The 24,298-nt window shown below is 50.6% G+C and overlaps 1 protein-coding gene across 3 annotated transcripts; it reads right to left on the reverse strand.

The window, feature by feature from the left end:
• Positions 1 to 902: 902 nt before the first annotated feature.
• Positions 903 to 24,238, reverse strand: SLC41A1 (solute carrier family 41 member 1). 3 transcript variants are annotated; one of them, XM_064498072.1, is made up of 12 exons: positions 24,125 to 24,238; positions 23,731 to 23,877; positions 22,673 to 23,647; positions 15,644 to 15,751; positions 11,358 to 11,429; positions 10,908 to 11,052; positions 10,665 to 10,811; positions 9,731 to 9,878; positions 8,978 to 9,057; positions 7,705 to 7,839; positions 6,546 to 6,694; positions 903 to 4,821 (listed from the first exon to the last, which is right to left on the reverse strand). In XM_064498072.1, exons 3-12 carry the CDS (start codon positions 23,048 to 23,050, stop codon positions 4,636 to 4,638), a joined length of 1,548 nt encoding a protein of 515 aa, XP_064354142.1. In that variant the 5' UTR covers positions 23,051 to 23,647; positions 23,731 to 23,877; positions 24,125 to 24,238; the 3' UTR covers positions 903 to 4,635. The 3 variants fall into 3 exon arrangements, with proteins under 3 accessions (XP_064354142.1, XP_064354143.1, XP_064354141.1); XM_064498073.1 differs by having other exon boundaries at positions 22,673 to 23,877; positions 24,135 to 24,238; XM_064498071.1 differs by having other exon boundaries at positions 22,673 to 23,877.
• Positions 24,239 to 24,298: the final 60 nt, after the last annotated feature.

The following is a 24,298-nucleotide window of genomic DNA, read 5'->3' on the forward strand; positions in this document are numbered from 1 at the left end:
TGATACACTTTTATTTTCTTAACCCTCATCCTACTACATACCAGAAAAACCTCTGGGTAAGCTAAAATAAGCTGCAAAAATTGAGGGGGAGAGGGGGAGAGGGGGAGAGGGGGAGAGGGGGAGAGGGGGAGAGGGGGAGAGGGGGAGAGGGGGAGAGGGGGAGAGGGGGAGAGGGGGAGAGGGGGAGAGGGGGAGAGGGGGAGAGGGGGAGAGGGGGACCTTCAACCACAGAGTGGCTGCACTACAGATGCACGCAGCGAATACATGGGACATAATCTGTTATTCATTCTGGCGACCCACCATGTTTCAAATCAATTATTAAGCCAGAGGCAGCACTTGAATGAGCCACTGCCACAGTCCATTAACACAAACACGAGTAGGAGAGTGACCTTCGACTGCATGCGAACCTCGCCTGCTGGAGCCCCCGCAGCAGGGAATCACTCCTCTCCCTGCTGCGAGGATGCACCGAGCCCTTCAGTACCTTCTGCTTCAGGCTCACAGCCTTACCCCAGGCAATCCCATGCCCTTGGCAGTCGCTTTGCCCTGCTCTGTCATCATGACCAGCAAAATAGAAGGCTCATCCATTTTAGCAAAGGCTGCATCTCTGCAGGCACAAGGGTCTGATCAGCCATTTCTCAACAGCTGCTGGGTCCTCTGCGTCACATCTTGGGAAGCATTAGTGAATTAACCGTGTCCTCGCATTGCAGTGGTCTCTCCCCGCTACGGCTGATGAAGCATTCCAGCACAGAACAGATCCAGGAACAGACAAGAATCAGGCTCCCCAAGAGATTAAATATTTTGAAATATTTCTGAAGTAGGAGATAGGAGATGCGACAATATGCTGGTATGACTAATAACTTCACATATGAGGGCCTTATGGAGAAAAGACACCACAATCCACATAAATAAATGTCATCTTTATTTAACCAAATATAATTTATCAGTTAAGTTGACATCTGTCAATTCAGTTATAGGAACTATAAATAATTAAGACAGTCTTTTTCCTTTAATAAAAAGAGTAAACCAGTATTTTTTCATTTGCAGTCAGATGTAAAGTAGGCATGCATTTGAGTGCAATCGGTGGAAAAAGTTTTCATCCTTCAATATTCTGAAAATTTAAATTAGAATCTTCCCTGACCTATTTCCCCCCTCACACACACACCCTAGACCTTATAAAATTGTACAGCATCACCCCAGCAGCATGACAACTTTTAATCACCTCTGGGTCCCTACATGTTACAGATGAGACCACAAGTGGTAGATTCTCCTTCTGGCACAAATCCTTTCTTGGGGAACTAGATATGTGACACCTAAAGACCAGGAGACTTTCTCACATATCAGCTTAAGTGTTAATGGAAGGAAATCTCAAATCTATTCCTCAACATTAGGCAGAGAAATCAGGTGAGCAAGCGCGAATACTCCAGAAGTCTCTAGGCTGAGACTTCAGTACAGTACGGTTTGGGGGGATGGGGGTGGTGCTGGTTTGTTTTAGGATTTTTTTGGACAATACTTTGGCCAAATTAGATTTGTGAGAAGTCAGGTCACTAGGGTGAAGAGTGTAAAGTTCAGAGATCATGTCACAAAAGAACACATTGCAAAGGTAGAGAAGGGAAAGAAATCCTTACACTACATTAGTAAGGTAGAAAGGGGAAACCAATCTGAAAATGCATCACCTGCTCTTCTTATGATCCCAGAGTCAGCATTCGGACAGGGTAAGTATCAGATCTTTGCCTCCCAAATTCTACAACCAGGGAAGGCATTAAAGACAGGAATACTCAATATACACATACTGAAACATGACGGGATTCTTCTACAACTTGCTAAACAGTGGTCCCTCAGCAATCTGCTCTTGAGTAGGCAAAAGACTGACTGCAGCTTGGTTCAGATGCATCTGTTTCCATGTTTTTTCAGAACTGGTTTCCATTAATCCTGAGCTTCCTTTCCAACACGCTCATCTCCAGAGTAAGGATCAACTCTGGAACCAGATCTCTGGGTTTGCACAATACCCAATTTCAGTCTAAATTTGTTTTTGACTTGGATCATAGAAGGGTGTGTTCAGCTCAGCCTTTCCTGTTCTTTTTCTTTTTTTTTTTGGGGGGGGGGGGCAGGGAAGGAACAATTCCCAACAAAAAACTCTCCTCACCTAAGAAGTAAATGGCTGCACTTGCACAGGGCTTTGTAGAACTCAGCTAGTTCTTGCATTGTCCAGAGTAACAAACATATCTTCCCACCTGGCCTTATTTCAGATGATCAGCAGGCCCAACACCACATTACATCTCTTTCCATCTGAGCACAGAAGCCCAGTGTTGCTGGGACAGAAAGCAAAATGACAAGCATTGGTTTCTATAAGGCCTGTGTGAGAAATACAGAAGTTCACCTAAAAGAGGAAATTAAGCCAATCAAGGATGGTCATGTTCTGCTATGAGGAACACACTTAAGACAAAGAAAAAAATGAAGAGGAGAAGCAGCAGCCTACAGGCAACCACAAATTCAGCAGCTTTAGGGTTATACTCTGGAGCCGCAAACAAACAGGACAGGCACTGTGTCCAGAACAGGACCAGAACTGTAGCACTCAGCCTGCGCAGCTAACTAAAACGAGAGCTTGGCTGTTATTTTGGGATCAGGATGTCAGGTGCTACCGTACTGAATACTGCAGGCATCCCCAGAGTTTTGGAGGTTACTGGCAGCTCCCCAAGTTTTTTGTACTGGAGCACTGAAATTAGGCTCCACACAATATACTGTGTTTTTCCATCCTTCACAGATGTTAAGAGCTTCCCTGCACACACTTCAAATTATGCATTCAATTTACATTCATACATTAAAGCCTGTTGAATGAGGCTATCTGCTTGAGCATATCATTTAAACATGGTGTAACAGGCTGAAGTTTCCAAGTCAATCAGACCTGCTTACACCAAGCTGCATCCAGTTTATTGAATCATTTTAGATCCAAATGGGAAAGCTAAAGTGTTAAGTGCCAACAACATTCAGCAAGACCATTTTCAAATGCCGTATTCATACAGCCAGAACAGGTTCTCTCTCATTATGCTGCTGCAGACTGCATGAAAGTACTTCCAAAGTGTACTAGCAGGATAACAGAATGCATCTCAGCCAGGATGCATCTCATTCCTAGAGGAATAGCACAAAAAGCAGAGGGGAAAGTAACAGAGCAGGGAGCCCTGCGCTTACACAGCACTCAGCTACTGCCTGCAAGCCAGGCTGTAATCCTGACCCCAGACTTCACAAACCTTCTCACGGGCAAGCAGGTTCCTTTGCTACAGTTCAGCACAGAGAGCTGCACTGAACTTCAGACTTCAGAAATCAGGCTGCAGCGGCTGACCCGTTTCCCAGATAGCACCTTCACATACCAGCTACAGCCAATGGCTGAACACGGATGTCCTTTTCTAAGAGACACCGACAGCCTAACATTCCCAGCTTTGAAGTGGCTCGGGCTTAGCTGTGAGAGATACCGAATGGTCTCTTCCCCGCAGCAATGGGCCCTTCAGCAGCACTCAGCAACTGTGGGGAAAAAAGTCTTAACACAAAAAACAGGATCTATTTTTCCATCCATCCTAAACAGGCTGCCACGAAAACAGTGCTGTGCCTATTCCAGCACAAAGGAGAGATTCCCACATAACAGCCCTGCACACAAAATCCATCACAGCTCCAGCAGATCTCTGCTTCCTTCAGCCGAGCACTGGCAGGCAGCAGGGGAAGAGTGATGGATGGGGCTAGCTCACAGCCTCTTTAGACAAAACCCAGAGCATATCCTTTTGCACACAGTAGTAGAAGAACTCAGTCCCTGATCACCACCTTCCATCTGCAGATGAAGGATGGGGAGAGGCAGAACAAGGAGTTTGTAATTTCTGAGATGCAGATGCTGCAGGATGGTTGGCAAAAGGGAGCTGTATTTGAGAGAGCTTTTGTTCTCCAACCTAAATCTGTCAGCAAAGACCAGCCCACACACAGCCAGATTTCAGGGCTCTGCACTCCTCAAGCCTGAGACTGCTTGCCTTTCTTGTGAGCACACAGAAAATGGGTGTTTCACCCTTCTTCACATATGTTTGCTAGTCCCTCTATTGGAGGGTCACATGCTTTGGATGCTAGGCGCAGGATGGGGATTCAGAGAGTGAACACAAGGGAGGAAGGTAACAGGGTAGAGAAGACAGGAGATACCCCGTGCCCTCATCCACGAGGTTGTACTTTGCTAGAAGGTGCCTGTTCAGTAAAATAAGTCTGAACTTTACCTCCAATATTTAAAACGCTTATGAAGCGAAAAAAGCAGCCCTTCACCTCTAGTGACTGGGACAGGGTGGGCTCCCTGTATGATCTGACTGATCAGTATCTTTACTGTAGCCTGGTTCGGACACAACTGCTATGAAATTGCACTTGGTGATTGTCTCTTTACACTTTTTTTGTCCTTCCTAAAACTAGATTTATATTCTGTACAAACTTGGCTTGAAATATAAACCACATAAAAATTCCCATTGAAAATAATGAGAATCCAGTATCAAAGGTGAAGTCTCAAGAGAGACTGGGAGGAAGCAAAGGAGAGCAAGGGTGGAAGAAAAGAAATGAACAAACCAAAAAAAAATGGAAGGAGGAGAGCTGTCAGAAGGAGAAGGGCAGTGAGGAGAGCTAGTCTCCCACATCGGAGTCCCGGTCACCAATGAGCCAGAGGATGTGGAAGCTGAGAGCAAGGAGACCTGTTCCAATCAGGTCCCCCAGTGCTGTCAAGTATGGGATGGAGAAGTTGTCAGGATCGAGGTCCCTGCCCCACATCCAGTGCACCATCCAGTCAGCAATGTACAGAAGGATGAGAACCTGAAAGGCAGAAAGGAAAGAGTCACATCAGCCATGAATCCAGACCTCCCCAATCCCAGTCCTCAAGGTGCATCACATTGGTGCAATTCCAGCCGAGCAGGCCAGTTTTCAGAGATGCAGAACCTCAGTCCTAGCAATGGAGCCAGTCAGAGGAACCTTGCTGAGCACTACAATCCAGGCATTTAATGCAGGCTGCATCCTAAAAGCAACACAAGTACAGCATGACGACAAACTTGCAAGTTTCAGCAGGCCCCTAGGCATTCGAAACCCCTCTATGTCTTTAAAAGACTGTTACCTACCCCCCCAGCTTCACACATCCCTGTTAAATTTAGGCTTAGATGGGGGAACTCAGTGTGATGGCACCCAAACCCCTCCCCCAAATCCCCAAAGGCAAAGTTTTCCACCTCTGTTTTCAAATCTAGCCTCAGCACACTTAAAGAGACATGGGGCTAAAGAGGGGACTCAGAAGCACGCAGGAAGCTTGGGAAAGGGGCAGCAACGTCTGGCTTCCAGGAATAAAAGAACAACTTCCCAGAAGCTCAGACCACCAAAGTGTGATGTTTGCCCCCACCTGCCTCAATGCAATGAGGAGATCCATACTGATGTCTCATCAAAGACAAAAGAAATCCACACTGATCCCCTCAAGCCTTTGGTCTGAGAGGCACATTTGAAGCAGCCAGCTTCAATTTTGCTGCTAATGCTTCTGTTGGTTCCAGGGCTGGGAAGGCCACGCTCGGGACCGCAGCAGCCAGCGCACTGCAGTCCCTCTGCAGCCAGCTCCCCCACCGGCACTCAGAAGCCTGCAGACTGCTCACCGTGGTGGATCTGCAGAATAGAGGAGGCTTCCGCTCACAGCCAAGTGCCCAAGCACCAAGCAGGAGTTCACAACCTAAATTTAGCCTCCTAGATGACAGCACTCTGCTTTCGCCTCTGATGGATGCTCTGACTCATTTCCTCAAGCTCGCTTCAGATGTTGATTTTAGGGGACGCTGAAACAAGCCACAACTTCCACAAGCAGAGGCGGTGGGGGGTAGGGGGAAGCATAGCTGGGCTTAGTAGGAAACTCCCTAACCAGTGCTTCTCCCTTCCCTCTGGCACAGGCAGCCAGACTCCCACAGGCAGCTGCTGGGCTTTTGCAGGGTGCACGCCCTGGTCCACGCAAGTCCCTCAGAAGTGTCACTACTACGCGTTCACACAGCCTCTGCGAGGAGACTGGGAGCCCTGTGTCAGCAGAGCTGCCAGGTCTCTACCCGCCCGGGAGAGGCAGGGAATAGGCAGGAAGAGCCATACAAGGGACTGGGTCCCTGCAAATTCCACAACTCCTTTTTTTGCCAGCAGTTTTAAAATGGCTAAAGCACCTAATGGGACAGATTACCACATGAGAGGGAAAGACTTCTGCTATCAGAGGACTTCAGAAAGACCAAAGACAGATTAAAAACTTCTCAAGAACACGAGGAAGGACAAATTAAGTTGTGTGTACAGGTGTCAATAAAGAAGGATTTATTTAGTTTGATACCTGTTCCTTTGACAAATACAATCTACTTGACATATCCCTCCCCAGCACATAAACCTTCTACGTAGGGCACATTACTGTGCCCTCAGCAATCTGTCTACAACTTAACTGGGGGAACAGCTCCCTACTGAAGATAACATGCTCATGTCCCCTTATTCCAGCCTGAGCAGGGTGACAGCCCCAGAAGACTCCAGCAAGGTCTGGTGCTTACCTGCAGAAGTGCAGCTGTCATGTAGAAGAGTATGAAAATCAGGGTGAGTGTAGTGTGTCCACCTCGCATGGAGCTTATGGTGTAAAGAAAAACCAAGTGTCCAGGCACCACCAGAAGAAACAGCACACGAGCAGAGCGGGAATTCACATCTGTTAGGGAAAAAAAAAGAGGTGGAATTAATGATTTAAAGGGGCCCGAACGCACAGCAACTCTGCAGACTGCTACCCGGGCACCAGGTGACAAGACAGCACACTGTGATCAAATCAAAACCAGGCAGTGACACACTGGACCCTCACCCCTGCACTCCCCCAGAGGTGAGCTGGAAGGTGGTGCCCTGAAAGATGGCCCAGCTGTCAGACATGCCCAAGGACACGTCACACTGACAGCACTCAGTAGAGAGCTTTCAAGAACTTCCTGAGAAAGGTTGAATTTTCTCAGAGCAAATAAAGCAGGGAGCTCTGTCTGCATCTTGTCTGGCAATCAGTTTACTGACAGCTCCCAGATCACATCTCCTCTCCCCTCCTGCTCCCCAAATGCTAATACCTAATGGCTGATACAGGTGAACAGAGCCAGATGTGGCCCCCTTCTCAGGGACAGCCCTTACCAGAAGGCCAGGATCTAGGCTACAGGTTATCAGGCCTGCTCTAGGCCATTGAGAGAGTAATCTCTGCCCGCACTCTGTGCTGGAATGCAAGTTTGGGCTATTCTCTGCCACACAACTGCTAAACAACAGAGCCATTAAGAAGCCTTCATTAGTGAAAACTTTTCTGCAGCTCTACAGGCCCAGCAGAAATGCAACATTCAAGCAGCCTCAAGGCAGGTTTTAGTGTCCCAGACACATCTGGAAAAGATTTAGAGGGTGGAGGATTTACAGTATTAGACAGAGCATGGGACTTCTGCTCCATGTTTTCCTAATCCATCGGGTTATGTCCTCTCGTATAGCAGCTTTACTTAAAGGTCTGACTGTCTCTAGAGGGCAGGCCAGGCCGGGCCAGAAAACCAGCCACATCCATGATGTGACAGCTGCCTCTGAGCAGACTTCAGCCACCATTTCCTTTGACAGTGCTCCCATGACTGTCACAGGCACAAGCTTAGCCAGCCATTTGCAGCAGTTGGTGCTGGCAGAAAAAAAATATATTTCATCTCCCCACTTGAATACCTGAGCTGAAGAAAGTGCTGCAAGGGCTGGGGCACTTGCGAGGGGCTGTTTCGGAGCTCTCTCCAGGCAGCCCACTCATGTGCAGGTAAGTGGAGATGCGACTAGCCTGCACAGCTACCAGGTTGCCACCCACACCTGCAGATAAGGAGAGAGCAGTAAGATAAACATCTCAAACGCACTCAAAAAAGAAAGAGCCATTTTCAAAGGCCAACAGACCTGGAATTGCCAGATGCTGGAATAATGTAGGACAGTATTTTTGACCCAAATTCCACTTTTGCAAGATGTAAATGGTCAAGACAAAGCACTACAGTGTCCCCTTAGGCCCCTTAATAAAACAGATGCAATTCTATTTCTGCAGTTTTGATTAGAAGAAGTATGTGGAAAAAAACCCAACTAAACGAAAAAAAACCCACCCGAGTCAGCCACCAAAACAGACACAGTTTGAAACGATTTTTTTTGTATGATGCATAATGAAACCGTGGAACTCACTAGCACAAGATGCACTGGCTCAGGAATTAACTCCATTTACTGAAAGGCTGCCAAAGCAGAAAGGGGGTTTGCTGGTTCATTAGGCAGAAAGGGATTTCAAAGCTTTATAACAGAAGCAACTAAATTTCATGACTCTGGGTTGCAAATCTAGATCTTTATGTCACCAAGTGCCACAAGGCATAGCTCTCAGAAGATGGAAGTCTTTCTCCAGTCAGGAGGAATCGGGAGCTGAAGACTGTTCTCCTCAGGCTCCGCCACCCTGGCAAGGTTAGAGAGGACAAGCCTACAGGTGGGTCCCACAGTGTCTGCATGATCCTGGCCAGCAGCCAGGCTGGCTTGCCTTCCTCCACAGCACAGATCTGGATTACTCGGTAGCTCCTATGCTAGTATCCTCCCGGCTGGCTTCATCAACAGCAGCTCCTAGCCTGGGCTGTGTTACATGCTTCAGTATGTGGCCCCCAAGCCAGAGATCAGCCTCAGATAGCCTAAAGGGTACATTCACTAGAACAACAAACTAAGGAAAAATATTCCAAAGTACATGAGGGCCTGGGATTTGGAAAGTGTATCTTCTTGGCAATAATCTCCCAGGCCAATTAACCCCTCTGGTGAAAGGCTGGCACCAGGGGGAGCCATGTTGCTGTAAAGCTCCAGTCTAAGCACCACGTCTCACTAATGATCAGAGATTGGGCTCCTAATCCCATCTCAAATAAGGCCCACAGGACAATTTCACTCTGTCTGCCAAGAACCTCCAAAAGCTGGAATAACAGAGTGGAAAGGAACTCACCATTAATAACTGGTGTGAACACAGCTATCCCAGCAAAGTTTGGATCTGAAACCGTTCTGTCCAAAATTAACCCACCAACACTGCAGGGGGAAGATTGAAGAGGTCAGTGAAATAACTAATTAGTAACTATTTGTTCAGACAAGGCACTATACCCATGAAGGTGCTCACTGCTGCTCTGTGTGCACCCAAGGGTGATTTATACATCTGTTAACATGCACCTACACTTGTGGTTGTCACATGTGATGATGTTAGGTCTCACAGCTGGGGCATAATCCTGGAGTTCCTATTATGTGGTAACAAAAAACAGCTTCAGCAGGAGCTATTCCCATTGCTGCCAAAAAGACCAAAGACTAAATCCCTCAACATGTACTTTACTGCAACGCAATTATCAGAAGTAATCCTGCTGTTCAAAGGATGGGTCTCTTGTAAGGAGAGCTTCTAAACAGGATCTGCGTGTACTCCCTGGCCATGTTAGGGTCTCCCTAGACAGCAGCGAGCACACTGCTAAAGCCTTGGATTCTGGCAGTCAGGTACTTAATCACTCCTGTGCTTCCAGGCCGAGATCCCAGAGTCTTTGTCTAGAAAACGTAAAATGACCTCCCATCTCCTGGCAGAGTGAACTGTAGAGCAGGAAGGTGTTTGGCTTTCTCTCTTGTCTGGAGTCCATCAAGGGCTAAGAGCTTGAAGAGGCTGGGGAGAAGGGTGCTCTTTCTTTCTGAGTCTGGGAAGAAGAACTTTCCCATGCCTTCCTACCTGCTGATAGCCATTGCGATAATGACCGGCTCCCAGCCGGAGTACAGCACCTCCCGCGTTGCTGCATTCTTCTTGGCAATGATGATCCAGATGGGCAGCAGAGCTATGAAGAAGGCGCACACTAAAGGATTCACGTATGCTTTGCTCTCTGAGGGGGAAAACAAGGAGAGGCAACATGTCAAGGAGACACCCTGCTGCAGAGGGGCAAGGTGCTACCCCAGCTGAGCTCAACAGGCCTGCCTCCAAATTGCCCTCATCCCTAGAGCCAAGGGAAACTCAGCAGGGACAGGCAAACTAGACCAGGCCATCCTCAACCCTGGGAGATGTGGCATTTCCTTCTCCTGATGCACTCTCAGAGGCATTATCAACAGCTCCGACTGAAATGTCTTCTTCAGTTACTAACTGCTCATTCCCACTTTCTGCTCCTGGGCAAGATCTCCCAGTATAGCTTCACCATTGGCTGAACCTGGCTGAGTCATGTCTTCTGCAAACTGACCACTGGGGAAGGAAGGGGAGAGGGGGGAGGAAAGTGTTGAGTCTACAGCTGCAGCTCTGCACTGAGGAACCCCCCCCCCCCCCAGCTGATGATTACAGTAAAAAGGGCCAAAATGAAAGCTGCCTTCCACCACTGCCTTAGCCACGAGATCAAACCTTTAGCACCTGGAAGGAGGCAACCTCTCCCTTACCACTTTACCTGTTAAGAAGGATGTATGCAAATCACTGCCAAGACTGTCTGCAGCTACAAGGCAGTAAGAAGGTCCATTTCCTCCCTTCACCAGTTCTGACTAGGTCTCGCTAACTGAGGTAGCTTCCAGGCCAGGCATCCTATATACCCCGAGAACAGTAAGGATAAAGGAACAGGGTGAGGTGTGAGGGAGATGCTGCAGCACGTGGAAGGACCAGGGAGAGACAAAAGCCTTTTGTGGCTCCTCACCCAGCTCTTTGTACAAGCCCCAGCTGATTCCTGAAAGCAGAGCCAGGGTGATGAGGTCCCCCAGGCTGGCAGCAATCGGTGTGGCTACGTTATCAGGATTGATCCCCATCTTCCTGGATCCAATGATGACCCCAATCATGATCATGCCTATAGCCAAAAAGAGGAAGAAAACAGGATGAAGCCAAGCAGAGCCAAGCTGTTTTGGAGGAGGTGCGTAGAGGGTGTGCAGGGCCTCTCTCTTACCCAGAACAAGGGAAGCAATGAAAGCAGTAGCCACACTGCTGGCACAAAGCAGGACAGCATGGTCAATGCTGAAGTGGCCATCCGGGATCCATCCGAATATCACTGCTGCGATTGAGGCCAGGAAGCCAACCACAGTAGCCTGAACCTGAAAACAAAAGAACGAGGCAGTCACCAAGAAGACAGAGCAAAATGGGCCCAGGGTGGGCAAATAAGGGGATATCACTCAGGGTACGATCCCAGGTGGATTAGCATCTGGCAGGGAGACACCAAGTCTCACCTATGGGACAAACTTTTATGGAAAGATGATTATGGGACAAGTTGTTGCCATCTTCCTCTGCACTAGTCATGCAATAACACAAAACAGGTATGTAAGCCTTTTGACACTCTTCACAATGGGACTCACACAACCCACCTGTATTCCCGCTTTCTTCTTCTTTCACATTTTCTTACCTGTATCAGAGCCATGTTCCCTGTTATCATCTTCCAGAGCTCTTTGGGTGTGTCCATTTGGCCAATATTAGCCTGCAAGAGGATACCGTAATATCATTACATACTTAAAAGACCGATGTCATTTTGTACGTATTAACAGTCAAATTCCTGCCTTCCACCAATGCAAGTCTGTGCTGGGGGCAGGAGAGAACAATACCCGCAAATCCTCAGCACTTGTGGAAGAACGTTTCGGTAGAAGAGGTGTGCGTGTATGCTTGGGGCATAGCTCTGTGATCACTCCACAATCTGTGACACGTGGTTCTGCGAATGTCATTTGGGCAACATACCCTGGTGCATGTGGCAGGACAGCCGATCAGCCAGACAGGATCCCTCCCCTCCAGCTGAATGGGAAGCAGCCAAAATCTTGCAATAGCAAGAAGATATTCTTTGTCCTCGCGCACAGTAATGCACTGCTGCTTATTTACTCATTGAATTCATTTCACTGCTGATCAAGCCAAACTTGGCTCAGGCCCAGTTGCGTCATGCTGCCCCCCAGGTCAGCCAGGAGGGAAACAGGGGAGGCACAGAGTCTCAGGTCAGCTATCCACGTGCCCTCGGCTCCGGTACAGAGCAAGGCCAGAGTGACATCACATGGGCAGAGGGAGCTGGAAACAAGAACTAGCATTTCAAATGAAAGTTGAGTAAACAAAGCTAATGCCACGTAGAGACCTACTGAGTAGCAGGAAGCAGCCATGGCACACAGGTCATCTGGCATCACTAAAACTGCAGGAGATGCTAATCAGACTAACCAGAACAGATGGAAAGTTACTTTAATTTCTTGGCACACAACCGAAAAAAAACCAGATAAATCACTGCAAGTTGCTGGTTATCATGGAGCGTAAAGGTTCTGCTCTTCTCTAGCCACTTCTAAGTCCTTATGGAAACTTGGAGAAAATGGATAGGCAGAGATATAAGACTGGATACAATCTTATAGTATTAGAAGCTGATGAACATGAAGCAGCAAGTTTGACACCATGAAATCATAAGGGAGAGGCTCAAGAAAACTGAGTGGTAGTTCCATGATACAGTCACTGGCTGACAGTGCCAAACTCCTAACATAGGAACTTCTACCTCACCCACCCACTTCTTTAAACCCATCTGGTAAACAATATAGTAGCAATTTCTGCCTCTCAGGTTTCCTTTCCCATCACTGCAAAAACAGAAATCAAATAGCAATAAGTCAGTCCATCCGCGCTCCTTAGTGCACGTGCATTTCAGAGACCTGCCAAGGCACTTCAACCAGCACTGAAACGCACCCATCTCTGGGGTGAATTCTTCTGGTCAGTTCAGTGGGGAGGAGGAAGGAGTGGGGGGAAGACGAACAAAAAGTTGACTGTAGAGTAGCATTCAGCACATTCATCACAGGAATTTGAGCTCCATATGAAGCCTGACCTTAAAATTCCTGCCACATGGCAATTAGGTTGGGATTAACATAACCTAGCTGTAGTCGCTGGCAACAAGATTTAAATCCTTTAACTAATGGGAGAGTTTTGCTTCTTAATTGTGAAAGGAACTTTTGAGGTGCCTTAATGCGGCACTAATTAGAAACCCACAGTCTGAGAAGCCATTCCAGGCTGCTTCCCTGTGGCGAGAGCACAAGAACCACATCGTGAAGCACTAGTGAGAGGAGGGCTCGCTCCTTACATCTGTGCGTGTTCCCCATACCTACGGAAGAACCAGACGAGGAGAAAAATGAAAACCAAAGAGGTTGTCTTATCCCACCAGGCACAGATACAAAGAAGTAGTGTGCAAGGCTAGAAAAAAACTCGGGAAGAGGCCGCATAGCCTTCCTTCCCGCCGGGGCAAAGCAAAGTAGGGACTTGTACAAACTCTGCTTGGCTGACAGCCAAGCTAACATCTCCCCACAGCAGTCAGCTCGGGGTAGTAGGAGGCACCATGAGACCAGGCTGGCGCAAGCGTGGCAGCCGTTCAGCACAGATGGGCAGGCAAGCCAGACTGGTGCTCTCTGTGCCAGTATCCTAGTGACCCTGCTGCAGCCACCAGAGCAGATAGGAGAAAGTTTTGCATTCCTGAGACTTTCTGCAGAGCCAGGACAGTCTCATTTCTCTGCCAGTCCTACCACAACAATGCTCTGTGCCAGCCCCCTGAGGGAAGAGGATGGTGAAAACAGAGGCCACAGTGGTACCATGCTGCCTTTGTCCCAGGAGAGCCAAGCACTGACTCTGATAAGCCCACGCTCAGAAAGCGCAAGCTGGCCAGAGACAAGCCCAGGCCAAGAGGGAGAGTGTCCTGTGTCTGGGACCATGAGGATCCTGACATGGTCTGAACAATAGGGAATGAACAAAACAAAGGGATTTGTTTCTCAGAATGAAGGGGCAAACAAAGCTCAGCCTGCAACACAAGCTGCGGAGCTCAGCCTCTGTCCCTGCAAGCCCTGGCACAGGAGCACAGCTGGGCCACGTGCAGCACGAGACCTCCTGGCAGCTTTGCTCTCCCCAGCAGTGCCTGGAGAAGAGGAGAGGAGCATCGAGGGGAAGCACTCACAGCCCACGCTCACCTCCAGGCAGAGCTGAGCTGACCAAGTAATGCCGGCACAGCCATGCGCCAGGCAGCTCAGCACCCCGCTCCTGCAGAGCGGCAGCGGAGCAAGGACTGAATCCAAGCAGGGGGAAGCCACAGTCAGCAGACAGGGGCTGGCAACGCAGAAAGGTTCAAGGCCAAGCCAAGGCTGATCCAAGAAAATGCTGTTTGCCTCCCTGCTCCCCAGGGATTGCAGGGCCGACCTCAGAGTGAGCTGGGAGGACAGTATTCCACTCCTGTAACCAGTACTCTCCTACCTGCCACTGGTTCAGTGGATTAGAGCAGCATCCCTTAGGGTACCTAAAGGGAGCCATAGCACGAGGCACAAGGCGGGCTGCAAGAGACAAAGGTGGATGAACAGCTTGAAGTTTTGGCTCTGCTGTCTTCCAGAAACGCACCACGAACCCTGGCCTCAGGGAGGCCTACAAGAAGCTACCGGGGGAAAAAAGCCAAAGCTGGCATCACCCCATTGCTTAAGATGGAAGAATGAGAGGGGATCCAGGAGACTGGATGTAGAGAGACCTTTTCAACTCTGCTGCAGCAGAAAGAAAAGAGAAATCAATAAGAGGAAGGTTGAGAGGAAGGGAGCTTACTAATAAGCAACTCTCTGCTAGCTGTGCTTGCTGCTGCCACCCAAACAGCTCTGCATCCCTGCATCTCAGTGAACACCTCCTGAGCAGTGCTCTCAGGCCCACGCAGGTCAGCTCCTCTGCTCTCTCAGTGCCAGGACTGAGCTGCTTGCCGCAAAGGCTCTCTCTTCCGGTAAGTCACTGCACAGGGCCAGCAGAGTTCAAAGCTTGGTAGAAGGCAGCCAACACCTTGCAGACACAAGATTCAAAGCCATACTCCCATCATGAGGTGCCCCATGAAACGTGAGGCAGTCACTTGCTATCATTCTCACGATGAAGATGCTTTACAGAAGGAAGGATTATTTATTATTGTGCCTGTTAGGAGAGGTTGCCAGTCTCTCTCCAGCCCCGCTCAGCTACAGAGACAGACTGCTGTGTTGTAGCAGGAGTGTTTAAACACAAAGCAATTCATTTACAGCTGGACTAACACAGTGTTCTGGGGAACTAACAGAGCCTGTCCCCATCTCTCACAGGGAGCTCACTGTTTCATAGGAAAGAGAGTGACACTTCTAGAAAGAGCGATGCCTGGCCATGCCTCTCCATCAACCTCAAGAGGCTGTCAATCCACCTGCTATCTCTCATTGCAAGGTCCTAACAGACAGGCAAACTCACCTTCATTTTAACCTCTGCAGTACAATTCTCTCCAGGCTTTATCTCTTACTCCTACTGAACCTGGCTTGTTTTAACCTGCTTTGCACTCTTTGATGGCATGCCCGTACCCAGCTTCCTCATGAACAAAGCTGGATCCAAGCACTCCAACTATTAAACTGCCAAATCCTTCTCACGCACCATGCCTCCAGGACCATGAGCAGTCATGACAAGGAAATGAACTGTCAGCAAAGCTTAAGGACTATTGCGCCTTTAACCCTGATCAGTCAAATGGGATGAAGACACCTTGCAGGAATGCCAAGCACTAGGCTGTCTTTTTCATGGTCACTGACTTCACGGGTTCATGCACAAAGGCAGCTTTGTTCGTCTGCCCAGTCACCACACGTACATATGCCTTCCTCCCCTGCAGCATCCAAAACCAGAAATCAGATATCTTGTTCTCTCCTCCAGTCTGCCCTGGATACTCACAGCTGTAGACAGGCGAGATGCCAGAGTCATCTCCAGGTTCCCCTTCAGGCCCAGTAGCGCAGGTACCAGGATAAATACCTCAGTCACATATTTGAAGACATCCCAATGCTGCAAGGTGAAAAACAAAGAAACAAGAACACACACACGTGGCCGTTAGACACCTCTGCTTGGAACTGAGCGTTATTTACTTCACTGCTTTTGCAATCTGGCACTGCCTGTGTGGCCCTGAACAGATTACCCAATTCCGCTTCCAGTTCCGAGTGCCACACTTGGAGTTTTCCCGTATTTTTACCATTTTTGACATTTGGAGGCCAAAACAGGGAGTAATGAAGAAACTTTGCTCAATATTTGCACTTTCCGGTAGAATCAAGCATTGAAGCTTAGTCAGTCTCAGCCTACAGCCATTCCCTGTATGTGTGTTTTACAAATGCCTTCCAGAGCAAGGCCCTTCTGTTTCCTGATGCTGCCAGGTCCAAAAGGCAGCTCCCCCCGATCTCTGCCCCCCCCCCCCCCTTACCTCACAGAGGAGGGATGCATGCCCTCCCTCGGCCTGGCACCTACGCTGCTCAGGTATGTCCTGCCTATTCTGGCTCTAGAGCCAAGCCAGTTCCCTTGGGTATGAGGCAGAATAGAGCCATAGTTGTTTAGGAAAGAAATGAAGAGTAATTGTAGGGTAAGCAGGCTCACAGCAAAGCTGCTAGCTTCTGGGAAGACACAAAACCACCCCAAAACACTCCCAACCACATGAACCTCCTTGCCTGATTCCTTCTTTTCAAGGATGTTTTGCAAGAAGGCGCTGCATCCAAAATAACTCCTCTGCTTCCCGCATTGCCCTAACTACCACTCTTTAAAGGAAACCAAGCACTGCTGGAATCGCACTCTCAGAAGCTGGCTCCTGCACCGAATGCCTTAACAGTCACGGCTCTTGCTGCTCTCTTCACGCTAACAGCATTACCTGCGACAGGCTCCATCTCTTGCAGCGCTCTCCTTGGCACAGCACTGGACTGCCAGGGGCTAACTAGCCAACGGGATGCGTATTTCTTTCTGGGACAAGGAGCTCTATCAGCCAGCACCTTACAGCAAACAAAGCTCTTTCTACCTGCATGATTAATACCTTCCTGTGGGGAAGGACTTCAGTTACTTTTCTTTATTTTTCCACTCCTTGTTCTGTTTGCCTTCAGCACTGGGACAACAAGAGCCAGCCAGTTCCAGCTTCCTGCCAGCTCCTTTGCAACATGGCGTTCAAACTGCATTCACTGGAAGAGCTGTTAGAGAAAAACTGTGATTGCAGGAGGCAGGTAAATGCTTAAGATGGATGAACTGGAAGTCCTGGGACCATTTTTCCCCTCAAAGGGAAAAGCTGTTCTCCAGTCATTTCATGAAAATCCCCTTAACATTTCCGCCAGCTTGGTAACACCAGCTAGCAGTGCTCTCCCCCGCCCCAGGTGTGTGGATGAAAGCTGTTCAGCTATTTCAGGCACATCCACAAGCCTCTCACTGCCCAAGGACAAGGCTGCTGAGGACACCCAGTCTCCAGACTCTGTCTCTCTTCACCATCCAGTGAACAGTCCTCTCCCAGCTGCTGTGAGGGACAGCATCTAGGGAAACAGTCTCAGCCCTGGCAGCCAGCCTGCTCAGCCCACCTCACACACAGCTTGCCTGAGCTCCCGACTCGGGAGACCTTCTCGTTACTGCCAGAGGCACTCTGAAAGCGCACGGCTCTGCGTAAATGTCTGAACAAGCAGCGCAGAGAGATGTCTGATTTCAGCGTCTGCTGCTGACGGGAGTAGGAGAGGGAAGTGGGAGGTAAGAGGGAGAATCAGTCCTGCCCTCTGAAGTATTTTGTTTGACACAGCAGCACATCAGGCTGTGCTTCCTTTAAGGTCACCGCTCCAAACAGGCGAGCTCCGCTCTCCTCCGTCTCTATTTTTAGGTAGGCCTAGCAGGCATTACGATTACTTTGCTGCTTGCTGTACTGGTGAATCCTTTGCTAGGACTTCCCTTAGCCGTATCCACGATTCGATCAGCCAGCGACACGCTCCCACTCCCCAGCAGAACGAGACGGTGCCACCAGAATCACTCCACGAAAGGAACATTGCTGTTAGTCTGACCACAGACTGGAAGCGCTCAGCGAGCGTTCTGGCTCTTTCTGCTTCAAGAGATATGGTAGAGGAAGGATCACACAACAGCTAATAAAAAACTGCAGTCCTCCCTCACCTTGTTCTAACCCTGGCTTTGTACATTAACCTTTAAAGGAGTCTGCACTGCACTGCCCTGCACGCCGGTGCCAGAAGTTGCTGTAACTGGAGCCTGCTGCTGCAGCAGCTCCCCGAGCAAGACAGTGGTGTTCCAGAGAAGAAAAAAAAGCCATCTTTGGGGAGGGAAAAACAAGAAGATTTCTGCAGACATCAGCAGCTTGCTCACTGCAAAGAGCAAGACCTACGGGCTCTTGCCAACTTTCTTAATATAAGATGTTATACAACACTGGTCTACGGGCATTCAGTTCGTCTTGAAGGCCTCCCCAGTTCCTGCAGAGAACAAAGCTCCCTGCAGAGACGTGTGCCCACTGACGCGGCTCCATGGGGAAAACCAGAGCCAGAGAGTTCGGGGAAGACAAAAAAAGGAAGGGGAACCATTGTGAACGTAGGTTCGGGACTTTGAGCTGTTCAAACCCTCTTCCCCTCTGTGACAGCCCCTCCGAGAAGCATGAAGCTGTTTTGGGGGATGAGGAGGAAGGATCACACAGTAAACGAGGTCCTCCAACATCATCCAGTCCCTTCCACACCCAGGGGAAAGCCCTGCACCAGGCAGCGAGGGGTTTTCAGCAATGCCATGGAAGAGAATCACAGGGAGGAGCATTTCATCTCCAGCACCTCCTCCCTGGCCTCTGGGGAGGGAGAGCAGAGAGAAAGTATCAGATCTAGGTCTTATTTTTTTCAGGGTCACCCCCTACTAAGCTGTGGTCCCTCTGAATACAGGTCTCCCCAGGTATCAGAGCCACCACGGAGCTCAGTCTCTCCCATGCAGCACTGGGAGGCGAGACTGAACCGCGGCTGCCAGAGGTTCTGGAATAGCACCGAAACCCACGTGGTGCTCTGCCGTTTCTCCCAGGCCTGCTACGTTTCAGAAGCTTTGCACCTGCAGACAGCTAGGTATTTCCAGGACAACAGCTGCTTCTCAGCCTCCCTCTCATTTTTGGTCATTACACACGGGGGTTAAGGCTCACAGATGTAAGCAGCAGTACAGTTTCGCTCAGATTATAGCGGCATGGTGATTCATGATAGCTCAGTAGAGGGGAAGGAAGCACTAAGGAGGCGGCAGGTTAGAGCCATTTCCTGCCTTGGCGTGGATCGTTTGCATACTGCATGTCTCTCCTCCAAACACCCTGAAAGCAATTGCACCACAAAGAGTCAAGGAACAAGTGGCTTCACAAGAGAGTTTAAGGCCCTGCACTCTCTGGTAAAGAAGCAAGTAAGGGCCAAAAAAAACCTGGCAAAAGCCCTGTCCAGAGATCTAAGCAGGTTCACCAGGGATGGTGCTTCCTCAGCCCGTGAGCCGGGCTGCAGGCTTTCCGGACAACAGTAAACAAGAGCTGCTCCAAGATTTCTTTGCTGCATTCACTCCCTCCACAACCAATGAAGCACTGCAGTCAAGGAAGCGAGAGGAGAGCAAACCTCAATGCAAACACCTTCTACGAGAACTACCAGGGCAGTCCACCCACCCACATCATGCAGCAGGGTTAGGCCATGCCACGGGTTTGAGCAAACAGCGCCCTGGCCAACAGGACGAAGCAACGGGAAGCAGGGCCAGATCGCTGCAAAGGAGCCCCGCTAAAAGGGCTGGGAGGCCAGCTAGGCTCCAGGGTCAGCACACCCAGCCGGCCCTGCTCAAACCCGCCCCACGAGGGATGCTAACACCCAAGGCAGTCAAGCAGACTCCTTCCTTCATATGAAATGGTGTCCATCCCATCCAAAGAATCTCCAGGGAGCAGACAAGTCTGGAAAACAATCGTCCTGGGCTCTGCTGGGAGAAGGGACCGTGCCAGTACTTTTCTGTCGTACATAAAAAAAGCAGCTGGAAAGCTCAGATGTCACCTGGCCCAAAGGTCTCTCCAATCCCAAAGAGCAGAGGCAAATTCCCCTACTGAGAGGCAAATTCATAGGGACACATTAATAGGACAGCATGACATAAGCCCGGGACTGCTTGTTTTCACAGTGGGGAGACCAATTACAGCAGGCTGATTAGTCTGTTTGTTCAAAATAGAGGAAATGGAGTGTATGGAGCCCTCCATCCATTGCAAACCATGGCTGCATCCAAAGCCACAGGACTCCTGTTGTTCCCAATGCAGTAGCTGCCTCCTCTGCACCTTTCCTCCTTTCCTCCGAGGGTCTGAGTCTCTGAGAAGCCCGTTACCAAGATCAGCTCCCCAAATTCTGCAGCCAAGCCAGCTGCAACCACAGGCTTCCCTTCCCCCCTTTTCACCCTATGGCATTTAGATGCCTCATTTAATCCCAAGGCTAAAGGGAGTTAGAGGAGTTGGCAGGACATGCTGCATAGCTACATGCTGAGCTGCTGTGGAACAGAGGAATTATGAAGCTTTATTTCTAATGACCATAAATAAAAGACAGGAGAACACAGCAGTACACCACAGTATCCCACCCCTGCCCCTCTCCTCTACAGCCAGAAGGGCTGTTCTTTCTCTAGGAGAGACTTTAAGGCTAGGTTCAAAGCACGGGCTCTGAGGAAAAACCAGAAGAACCACACATGAGTTTACAAGGACCTTGCGAAGGGAAACACACTTTCCTTCCAAGAAAATCAGTTCAGTAAATCCCTCTATCCTGATTAATTTAGTGCAGCCTTTCCTGTCTTGAGCCATAACTGCACAACTCTTCTGACAAGTTGCATCAAGAAAAACCATAAGGATGACCAGTATGGAACAGCATGCAGAAATAGCCATTACAGGGGCAAGACAGCAAGAAGAGCTTGATCCTCCACACGTGTGGAAAAGCCCAACTTACCTAAACATGATGAAATCTTACCACCCTATTGGCATACAGATTGGCTTGGACACAATAGTAGCCAACAATACAGACAAATGACTGATATTTGGTCTTTTCATGCCAACTACTGCAAGGGGTTGCTTTCCCCATTTAATAAAGGCGCTTCAAGGAGAGCTTTTGGTTGACCACAGCTCTAAAAAGGCTGCCTCCTCCCATCCAAGGGGTTTCATAAACTCACTGCATGGGTGATTGAGTTCTCTGCCTTACTCACCATCTTGGCCTGGGGATCCGGACAACCCTGCACAGCCGAAGGGCTTAGGCTGCTGCTGAGCCGAGATGCATGCTTGGAAAACCAGTGCTAGAGAGACTGGCACAGGAGCCACGGTCTGTTAATTTACATTTCCCGGATAAAACCTAAGCAAACCAGATGACTGCCGTGCCACTCTCCATTCCAGGAGCACTTACAACACTATCCAAGTTTTAGGCTCAGATATCTGCAATGCTACTTTAAAATCAGTCACCTCATTTTTTTTTTCCAGGGAACATCTTCATTTCCTTTTGGAGCCAGCGTGTAGCGTCAGAGGCAACGTCAGATCAGAAAGCAAACACGCTTCATGTAACACAGCTCTTCCTACCATTCCTTTTAATGTTCCTGCGAGCTACTGCTGAGTTCCTCCCTGATTTTGTGAAAAGCTGCTCTCGAGGCAGCTCTTTAAAAATAGGTTTTTCTGAAAATGCTAACAACGTTGTACTCAGATCAGCCTGGTTTCTAAGGTATCCTCTGGATGGGGCCAAGTCTCTGAGGCCAACTCCCTATTAGGAAAAGCAAAAGACCTAATGAGAAAGCTTGTCTGGCAATACATTGGTTTTGATCCAGAGGTAACAGCCAGCTGTCCAGCTGGCTTTTCCAAAGGCTCGGCTGCACACAGCTCTCAGCAGGAGTCATTCCATCAGCCCAGGCACTCCTGGCTGCTCCAAGCACACCAGAAGGTAGGGGAGAGCCCACTCAGCCAGGCTTTGACCTTCAGAGTGAGCCACCATGCACCCACCACAACAGGGAATCATTAACTGGGCTGGCTGGGACAAGCCAAGCGTGCTGAAACAGCGCGGCTAACACTGAAGGCGACAGGGAACCAGGGCTTGTGGAACCAGGGCCTGGAACGACTATGGCCATCAACAGGAGAGCATTTTATTTCAAGCACTAACACACAGAGCCATCTCAATTCCCAGGCAGGTGCTTCGGCTGCACAAGCGCCAGCTGCTGCCTCCCCCTTCGAGCAGGAGCAGGACAGCGGGAGGGCTTGCAGCCTCCTCTTCCCTCACTCCAGACATCACCAAGGTCAGGAATCAGTCTCAGCTGCAGCCCTCTCTGGTTCACAAAGCGAAAAGAAAGCAGACTGCAAGGCCTTTGCTTACTCTCTGTATATACTGGGGGTGGTGAATACATCCCAGGCCTTGAACACAACGATGTTGTGGTTCTAGTTCACAGAAACATAGCTAAGCTAAACATCTGAGCTGAACTAAAAAGGCGAGGTACAAGTACAGCGCAGGCACCACACTCCCCCGAGGCGCAAGTAAGTGCTGGGTCCCTGCGACATGAGCCACACAACTGTGCTAGTCTGGGGACATCTGCAAACGCTGCAGAACAGACGCAGCCCTGGCAGCTCACCCCAGGACCCACAGGAATGCAGCAGCAGCGCTGGGAACTGAAGGTGGTCCGTCCCGCTCCCCCACGGCTCACGACCCAACCGTCGGGCCAGTCTGCTTCAGGGATTGCTGCTCCAGTTTAGCAATACAAGCTTGGCCAAGGACAGCAGAGCAGTCAGGAAAAGCGGTTCTCTAATCTCTCTGACCTCCCCGGTCTCTCCCCAGCCCAAGCACCACACAAGGTCTCCTTCTCCTCTCTAGCTGCCACCTGCTGAACTAGCTCTGACATTCAAGTGTCTCTTGGCTCAGCTTAGGATCAAGCTGTGGGCTAAAGAAATGGGATTCGGAGCCCAGGCCCACACCAGGGAGGTTTCAGTCCTACCTGCACGATGTCCAGCACCATTCCAGCAGCAACTGTCCCAAAGCCTGCCAGGAGGAAAGGGAAGAGGACCTGGAGCCCAATGGAAAAGGAAGTCTCTTTGAGTGGCGAGGCAGGCTCAGGGCCTCGGTCTGTGCTGGTGTCATCACTTTCATTGCTCTGGCTGCCGTTTTCCAACAGGGCATCTTCTTCTCGCACCCCTTTGGCATTGGCACGGGACTCCAGCACCACCACTTCCACCCCGTCACCGTCAGATCCCAGGAACTCCAAGGGCTCCACCCGCTGCGTCCGGTCCGGACCGGCGCGGCAGTCCACAGGCACAACGGGCAGCACAGCCCCGTTGGCCTGGTGGGCCTCCTTCTGCTCCGGCTTGGAAGACATGCTGCACAGAGGCTGTCCTGACCCTTGGCTTGGTGGGCCTAGAGCCTACAGCCAGCAGCTGTGCCAGAAGAGACCTTCTGCCAGGAGCTTATACAAATGGCCTTTCCAGCATCTAGAGGCCACCTCTTCTATCCCTGCTCGCTTGCCTGTGAGTGCAGAGACTGCTCCCGCGGCAGAGATCCCCATCAAGCACGGTCCAGGAATGAGGGACACCAACCACTGAGCGAGCAGGGAACACGGGTGGAGCCGGGAACTACAGTGAATTCACTCTAGTTCTCCTCCTCTCCGGCACGGTGAGTTACAGCAGCTGCCGAGACAGCATCCAAGCTTTTCCTCGCTATTGTGCAACAGTTCAGTGCATCTTTCAGAGTCTTCTCCCAGCAGCAGGACTGCTGTTACGGAGCACAGTCAGGCAGAGGGAAAAACAAACAAAGCAAAGAATAAAACAGGAGCCTAAAAACTGGCTTCTAGAAAGGATACAGTCCAGAAAAACTCTTCCTCTACCAGGGCTTTGTCCCCTTCTCCAGCGGTGCTTTCCTTCCGCAGAACCTCAGTCAGCTCTTGGGGGGTTTTGCTCTGCTGCAGCCTGTTCGCACTCTGCCAGGAAAGGCAGGACACCAGCAAGCTCCGAGTGTCAGCGCCGAGCCCCCCTCCTCCTCCTCCCGGAGGAAATTCCTCACCTTACAGCACGAGGCAACCACAGCCCTTATGTAAGTAACAGCGAGCCCCCAGGTCGGGTTACCGGCCGAGCGGAGCGGGCCGCGGGGCGGGCGCTGGCACTCGCCGGCCCTCAGACGCACATGTCACTCTCCGGGACCGCCTCTCACCTGCAGCGCGGGGACAAGAGCGGGCTCTAAGGGGGCTCGGCAGCAAACGCCTCCGCCCGCAGCGCCTCCCCACACGCCGCCCCGGCCTCCCGGGGGCCGCGCGGCCCCGCTGCCCTGCCCGGCGGCCGCGCTCCGCCCGGGCCTCGCCGCGACGCCGGCCGCCCCGGGGCCCCGCAAGCCGCCGGAGCGGGGCCGGCCGAGGGAGCCGCCGCCGCCGCCGGCCCCTTCCCGCCCGCCCGCCACGCACCCGCCGCCACCTCGCTCCGGCCTCGCCGCGCTCCGCTGCGCTCTGCCCCGCCGCCGCGCCGCGCTGCGCCGGGCCGGCAGGGGGCGGCGCCGCGCCGCCTTGACATCACCGCCCGCCAATGGCGGCCCGCGCCCGCGCGCCGTGCGGCGCCGCCGTTGGACGGGCGCGCGTGGC

Source organism: Dromaius novaehollandiae, chromosome 27, assembly GCF_036370855.1.
Source record: "Dromaius novaehollandiae isolate bDroNov1 chromosome 27, bDroNov1.hap1, whole genome shotgun sequence".
In the NCBI taxonomy this organism is placed as follows: Eukaryota; Metazoa; Chordata; class Aves; order Casuariiformes; family Dromaiidae; genus Dromaius; species Dromaius novaehollandiae.

What these genes read in the sequence shown, in the direction of transcription:
- SLC41A1 (XM_064498073.1), bottom strand. Translation starts at nt 23,050, where the DNA reads ATGTCTTCCAAGCCGGAGCAGAAGGAGGCCCACCAGGCCAACGGGGCT. An exon ending in CATTGCTTCCCTTGTTCTGG is followed by an intron (nt 10,812 to 10,907) that starts GTAAGAGAGAGG and finishes TTTTGGCTATAG; the next exon opens with GCATGATCATGATTGGGGTC. An exon ending in CAGCACTTTCTTCAGCTCAG is followed by an intron (nt 6,695 to 7,704) that starts GTATTCAAGTGG and finishes TTTCCCTAACAG; the next exon opens with ATGTGAATTCCCGCTCTGCT.